Genomic DNA, 7,865 nt, shown 5'->3' with positions numbered 1-7,865 from the left:
ACCAGGGAAGTAACAACTGAGTGTTCAGCTCCAGTGTCAACAATGAAATTTATTGTTTGGCCCCCTACTTTCATTTAATGGGGGCCAAGAGAGAAAGAGCCCTGTCCCCCTCAGTCTGATTCTATCCCGGCCAGACCAATGAGGTTCTCGCTTCGAGGTTCTTCCCGATATCAGCAGGGCTTTGAGAGGCCCTTCCAATTTGGACATTCATTCTTCCAGGGTCCCTTCTGTTTGCAGTATGCACATTGGTCCCTTGCTAAGGGGCTCTGGTCTTCCCCCCTTTTGGTGGTTGGGGTCTTCCCATCTTCACAGAGTCTGTTTCTTTTAGTGCTGCTGCGAGAAAGGTGGCCTTCTTTTTTAGTCTTCTCTCTGCTTCTCTTTTGGCTGCGACTGCTCTTTTCATGAAACTTTACTGGCAACCTCTATCAGATGATTGATATTCATCCTGGCAAAGCCCTCCAACTTCTGGAATTTTCTTCTGATGATATTTTAGTCATGTTCATGGGCTTTTTGGCTCCAGCTTGGATTCCCCCAAGTAGGGCTTCCTGGTATCATCGGATGTGGGCTTGTCCTTCTGTGGTGAAATCCCATGTTGGGTGTTCTTCAGGCACAGCAGCTTGAGCCAGACAGCAGGATCATTGATCCCCGGAGGTGTGTGATCTTCTAGATACTGTCATGTTTCTCTTATTCTTCTTCTCTCTTCTGTATTAAACAGAGTACAGAGTAACTGTTGACTATCTTCCCAAGTCAGTCGGTGGGTCTGGAAGAGGGACTCCATCAAGTTGACCATTGTTTGTGGCTTTTCAGAGTATGATGGAGTGTTGTGTTTCCAGTTGAGGAGGTTGGTTGTAGAGAAAGGTTGATAATACATCATGGAAAGGCTGGCTGGACTGTTCCATCCTCATTCTGTCTTTCAGGCTCTCTTGTCTCCCTTACAGGCATTTGGAGAGCGTTAGGTCTGGGTCTGAGGTGCAGTCTAGCTGCTGGCCCTTGTCTCCCGGGGAGGGTTCTCTGGATGCAGGAGGTGAGGAGAGATGGGCAGCAGTGGCAGCAGAGGAGAGACAGACGGGGGAGGAGTTTCAAGCTCAGGGGCATGGGGGAGGGAGCCTGGTGAGTCATAAGGTGGCAGAAAGACGGGATCTTCCTCCAGGTGTCCTGCAAACACTAGGGGAGTGGTGAGTTTCTTCTTTGGCTCCCTCGGTGAATCTCCAGGTAAAGCTGCTAAACCCTTTGCCTGACTCTGCTTGCTATGGGTGAGTCGCACCTAAGACGGAGGATTTCAGGCAATTTCAAGTCAGGAGTCGATGTATGGAAATTTATCAGGGTGACCTGGGTTCCCATTGATTATCAGCCAAACCCGCTGCACTACTTGAGCATCTAATGTCTGTTCTGGGGGCCATCCTACATTCAATATGGGCCATTCTAGTTCACAAAAGGTCCTTAACTTCCTGGGTGTCATTTTCACCCTGTAATTGCCTGAAAATCCCTTTTTAAAATTTTTGAGCGTGACCTCTAAAATTGTAGGCTTACTCTGTTTTGATCCCATTATTAATTCCTTTCTCGTGTTTGGTGACAGACACGACCAACAGACAAAGGGAGGGTATCCCCTCAGATGCCCTCAGGACCGATCAGATACTCCATTGGTCGTCTTCCCAAGGGAAACTTTAGGTGAGACTTGGCCGTAGCAGACTCAGCTTTGTGACTTGTGATCGGAGTCTAATCTGATGCCACCCTGGACCGTATGCTTTTCACTGAGATGCAGGAGATCCCACTCAGACTCCATAGAATTTTGGGACCTTAAGGGTGCCCGTCCGTGGAGCCACAAACTCGAACTCAAGTGGCAAGCCTGGCCAAGCTGCACATTCACACACACACACACACACACACACACACACACACCAGAGTCTATTACATTCCCTCCTGTAAGATTTTCTACCTGTGAGACCACTAAGGTCTCCGGGAAGTGATCAGGTCCCCCCCTTCCACCCTTTTGGTTGGGCCTGACTACTTTGGTGCCCCAGCCTTACCGGTTCTCACTTCAGGTCCAGGTCCTCACCTACCAGGTCTCTTTGAGTCCAGCAGGAACGACAGAACAGGGCCAGCCCCAGGCGACTAAACAGGGGACTGCTGAAATTCAGTCAGGACACGCCTTCTCCTTTATGATTCCTTGCTGCTTGCTCCCTCACAGCCTAGCCATTCTTCCAAACCAGTGGCAACAATGGGCCAGAGCGGTTGGGTTTCTCAGTCAGGGAACCAAATATGTTATGGAACCAGGCTGGAACGGTGGCAGAAAAACCAAGCAGCACTCGGAGATCTTGGTGGATCAGAGATTTAGTTAACACCGGAGGGCTCAGAGGAGACGGTTTCTCCAAAGATCTTAGTGCCAAATGCAAGTGGGAAGGGTAATTTATAGTTGTCAGCTTCCATATCTGTGGTGGGTTTTCGTGTGCGCAGCAAACAGGGCAAGAAGAACCCAGAAGAAGGGTCTCTAAGCTAGAGACCAGAGCTTGTTTTAGTCCCGTTGGCCATCTTTGGCGCAGTACTTTTTTCATTTCTCCAACAATTGCTGTTATGAAAGGATCAGGAAGAGAAAGAAAATTTAACAAAAGAGACTGAGAGGTAGGCACCGAAAAGATCTGAGGGAAACTGTGAGACAGGGGTGTCATAGAAAGCAAGGGAAAATAGTATCTAGAAGAAGAGGGATAATGCACAAGAAGGTCATGCAAAGGCTAGTTTCTCCTGACAAAAGACACATTTCATCTCTTAGCAATTCATGAGAGTGAAGGGAGAAGGCGAAAAATAATCTCAAATAAAGGCTACCAGGCACAAAATTCTCTAAAAGCCTTATTTTGGTTAACCCCATTAGTTTGATCTGAATTCCCAGGTCCCTCAGGGAAGATACATATGTCCTGAATACTGGAAAAGCAAATGCTACACAAAGTAAAATAAAGGATCAGGTTTGTGTCATTTTGGTGAAATAAAAACTCAGACAATTTTAAGTTTACAGGACAAAGAAGATGATGAGGGAAGGAAGTAATGGGGATTAATCAGAACAGTTTTACAAAGTAGTTGTACTGAACTCCCAAGCTAAGGCCAGTGAAAAGGAGGGCAGTGGTAGGTGTTGTATTTATTTTTCTTTTTACCCTACCTGGTCCCAGAAAGAAATTATGACAGCATAAACTGTTTATTTGGGTAAATTATTCAACAAGCATTTATAGAGTAAAAATGAGAAAAGGTGACCAGAAAAAGAAAGGACATGTTAATCTAGGATAGATAAATGGGCAGATCCCTTCCAAGGGTAGATTTAGAGAAGAGTAGGGAGGAATAAAAGACTATAAACCAGGAGTCAGGGAATGTTGGTGGGCCCCTATGACTTTGGGGGCCTGAGTGGAACTCAGGGGATAGGGGTCTCTTTTGATGCTAGAGAGATGGAGGTGGCTACCAGGGGCCCAGAATTGTCCCAGAAGGATGCAAGAAGTGAGCCTCATGAGCCTTTGCTCCTGGCCAGTTCTCAGCTAGAGGGTCCAAGGCAGAAGGGCCCTCCCAGTCTCCTTCTGGCCATGGGGTTAAGGAGGTGAAGCTGAAGGCAAACACAGGGTGCTAAGGGGAGGGGAGGGGTGCTGGCAGAGCACAGGAGGCTGAGCCTCCACACCCGTCCATAGAGAGAGAGTGTGTGGCTGGGGGAGAGGAGAGGTGGGTTGAAAGGTCAGATTAAGGGGTCAGGGAAGAAGCAGGAGCAAGAAGCTAGGGAGGAGCTGATGGGGATGATTCTGAAAGGAGAAGCACTTCATGGCAGGGTCTGGGTATGGCAGTCCGGGGAAGGCTGCAGTGGGCTTCTTGCAGTGCCTGGCTTCTACCCCTCCCCAGAGGCTTGAGCTTGCACCCCTTTGTCCCTGTTGAGGGGCCATTAACTGCTAGCATAATTAGAGCCCCAATACCCTTCTTCCCTCAGGACCACACAGCCCAGGGTTCTGTGTGAAACCTCCAGAGTCTGCCATTCCTACCAGTCTAGATGTGAATCCCCTGCCCAGTCAAGGTGCCCTCTCCTCCTCTCCCTGTCTTCTCCTCCCCCCAATCTCTACAGCTCTATGCTTCTTCTCCTCCACATACTACCTTCCACCGTGCCACACTCTGCCCTCTCAGCCATAATTTCCTTCCTCACAAACCCCCTCAGGTCTATTCATTCCACTCTATCCCCTGATTTAAATTAAAACATCCCCTATCAAACTTGTCTTGCTCACAAGGATAGGAACTGATATACCTACAAAGAACAGGAAGACCTTTATGCACAGAGGGTCATTTTTATCACTCTCCAATGTGAGGCCATGAGATGGGGCAGGAAAAGGTGTCCAGGAAGGTCCTTCCGTGATCTCTCTTTCCTATTGATGTCCTCAGTTCTAAAAGGGTATATGGAGGGGTGCCTGGGTGGCTTAGTAGGTTAAGCATCTGCCTCTCTTGGTACATGAAATCAAGCCCCATGTTAAGCTCTGAGCTGACAGCATAGAGCCTGCTTGGGGTTCTCTCTCTGCCCCTCCCCACTCAAAATAAATAAACACTAAAAAATAAAAAGAGTATGTGGGCTTTCTAATTCCCATGTATTTTCATATTCCCTGGCACCCAGATTCCTTTACATCCTTCCTTGGGTATTCCCATTTGTTGGATCAGAACAAGGTTAGCTTAGAGTCCTTGGGCTGCTGTCCTCTACAATGTAGCCAGGGGAAGCTTGGGAGGTGCTGAGGTTCCTGGTACTAAATTCTGATGAGTAGCTGCTTTCTCAGTACTGAGGGAAGAAGCATAGGGTAGTGTCAGCCCAAAGGACAGTCTTATTGGTGCCACCAGGTATTGTCCAGAAGAAGCAGTAGCAGCAGTCTAAGGAATCTACCCAGGGGAGGGAGAGCACTCCTTCCCAAAGTGAACAGGAATGGAACCGCTGAGATACCCATTTCCCATTTTTCTCCCAACCCTTGTCCATGATCACTTTTCTCAGGATGCATTAGGGAAGAAAGCATTGGGATATTAACTAGTGGGTGCAGATTTGACCCTGACCTAGGACCAGGTCAGTTGTGATAAGGGGCTTTTAGGGAGATATTCAGCCCATTTCAGCTTCCCTTTTCCTCATCTGTAATGAGGCTGGTAAAAAACTCCATTTCACAATATGACCCCACCCCCATTAGAGCTTCTATATTTGGTTCTTTTTTTTTCTTCTATATTCCTAAAAGTTACATCACACACAGAGACATTGAACTTGATGCTTGTATATATTCATTGACATAGAACTCCACAACATATATTTGTTTGCTGAAAAATACACAGTATAGAACAGCACTTACATTTGATCACTTTTATCTATACATATCTGGGTCTGGGTACACAGTTATAGGGAAATATCTAGAAGGACATTTATCAAAGGGCTGACAATGTTTATATAAGGATGGAGAGTTTCAGGTAATTTGTATTTTTTGTATATTCCTTCATTTTGTGAAGGTTTAACAGAGTAACACTTCTTTCATAAGAAGAATAAAGTCACCAAGGAAATGGACACAGGCAGAGAACAGACCCTTAGCAGGGACAGAGGGCAGGCCATCCTCTCCACTTTGGTGGTATCCAAGACCTCTCCAGTCCAAAATAAAGCCAATTAATGGATTAATTAATGCAGATAGAAGTCTACCCACTCTCATTTTCCCATCTGAATACAGTAAAGGATTCACTTAGGGCTGGGTCTAGCACCTTACGAGAAGCCCAGAGAGGTCATTGTGTCTGCTAGGGACTTCTTTTGACCTCTCCTTTTCTGTATGTGTCAGCTCCTGCAGAATGATGATCACATTCTCAAACAACTCAGCTTTGTTGCTCTCACTGTCACAGGTTTCCTTTGAGTGGCCCTCCTCACCACAATATGAACAGAAGAATGTGTATTTTCACTTCCCGGCTCTATGCATATCCCCAGGACCATCATTCTTATACCCAGAACCCCCACTGGTAGAAGGAGATTGAGCCACAGAACTGCTGGAGGAATCAATAACCACTATTTGATCCAGACATCTGGCCCTGACTCTGAGAGGAGGGACATCCATGGATGTAAGTGGAGGGTCCTGAGACTCAACTAGGATCACATCCTCATTTGAGTCATCAAGAGTATCATCTACCTCTATCACATTGCAGTCATCATTGCTGATTGCTATTGGCTGAGGGCCCTGAAATGTCATGTGGCTTGCTGCCCTCTCCAAGATTAGCCCAGACCTTTTGAGTCTCTTCGGTTTCATAAAAGTGTCATTCCAATACCCTTCCTCCCTTATCATCTTGATTAACTCCAAAAAATTAGGAAGATGCTCTTGATTATTTGCATACATCCTAAGAAGATGTTTCAGCTTAAAATGCAGGTCCATTTTCAGCTCAGCTCCTAAAAGGAGCTGGTGCAGGCGAGTCTGGTTTGCATCTTTCTGAGCTATGATCCCTGCGTGAATAGCATTCTGAAGCTGCACTTCTAAAAGAATCACATAAAGGGAGTCTTTCTCCCTTGTGCCTACAGAGTGTTAAAAAATTTACCATGGACAGTGACACTGCTTTCAGACTCCCCAAACACCAATTTCATTGCCTGCAAGAAAGCAGCCACTCTTAGATTGGGGTTGGCAGCCTGGAGCAAACACATGACCTCCCTGGCAGGGCCCCTAAAGGTTTTCATCAAGCACTTGAGCTTTTCCTCCTCAGACATACTCCAATCGGGCAGGACCCCATTGACTTGGATCAGTCAGTTTTCAAAGGTTTATTCCCCTTGGGCTGGCACCACTCTCCCTGAGAACAATTTCACATTTCTTTCTGCCATGTTGACACTTAAAGGACCAAGACTCCTCCCCAGAGACCTCAAATTTGAATGGGCCCAAGGTGGCAAGGGTGTGTTTTGCCTCTGGCTGTTACCCACACATGCAATGATGCTAGCCATGATGGTGGATGATCTTCTATCTGAATATAACAAGATACTCAGGCTTTTCAGAAAAGCCTAATCTGTATGAGGAATCCCCAAAGCAGTGTTCCCAGGCTCTGCTTTCCTTGTATCTCAATAGGGACTGTAAAGAAAAGGGGGAAGAAAAGGTCAGTAAGGTAGTAGATTGCAGGGAAGTGGTCTGCAGTCGCTCTACTTCCATGAACACCTTGCAATACATTGTATATTTGCTAACTGACCTAAAAATATGCTGCAGGAGACTGGCTATTATAACTTTCTGGAGATACTGGATGTCTTTGTTCTAGCAGGGTACTTTTCAGAGCTACATCCATCACTCCTGTAAGTCTTCCAGGAGGGAGGGCAACTGTTGCTTTGAATTCTAGGTGAAATTGTGTGTGGGGCTGTTACTGGGCTCTCAAAATAGAGTGCAAAGGTCTAAGTCTCATAGATTTGTGATAATAAATAAGATATCCATTAAAATAATTGTGTGTCAATCATACTCAAAAAAAAAAAATGTAAAGATATCCCTTAAACTCAGTTCTCGGATCTCAACCACAGCCCCTTCTCAAAGTCCCTCACCCCTTATTTCTTAGATTATAAAACATAAGCTAGGAAACAAGTGCACGCCTTTATTTCACTTCCAGCCTCTGCAACAGGTGCCTTCCTGAGAAAGCTCCCCTTCGGAGTAGGTCGACCTCTGTCCACTGGGGGTTGCAGATCCCAGCTCTGATTTCTGTCCACTGGGGTTTGCAGATCCCAGTCCTGAGGACGTCAAGACTGCGTGGTCGGGGAGGGCCAGACAGAGAAGGAGGAGTCAAGTGCAGCCTCATCCCTCATTCTTCATCCCACTCCCTCTCCCCCCTCCCCCCCCCACCTCCGCTGTAGCCAGACGGAAAATTCTATCTCCCACCTTCAGACAGAAAATTCC

General features: G+C 46.6%; 1 protein-coding gene across 1 annotated transcript; it reads right to left on the bottom strand.

The window, feature by feature from the left end:
* Nucleotides 1–5,295: 5,295 nt before the first annotated feature.
* ZCCHC18 (zinc finger CCHC-type containing 18) lies at nt 5,296–7,488 on the bottom strand. The gene is given in 2 exon segments (XM_049644129.1): nt 5,296–6,505; nt 6,508–7,488. Coding segments are annotated over 2 exon segments (1,215 nt in total). The 5' UTR covers nt 6,938–7,488; the 3' UTR covers nt 5,296–5,720.
* Nucleotides 7,489–7,865: the final 377 nt, after the last annotated feature.

Source organism: Panthera uncia, chromosome X, assembly GCF_023721935.1.
Source record: "Panthera uncia isolate 11264 chromosome X, Puncia_PCG_1.0, whole genome shotgun sequence".
NCBI classification, from domain to species: domain Eukaryota; kingdom Metazoa; phylum Chordata; class Mammalia; order Carnivora; family Felidae; genus Panthera; species Panthera uncia.
The sequence above is the reverse complement of the archived record's forward strand: the minus strand, read 5'-3'. Positions and strand labels throughout refer to the sequence as shown.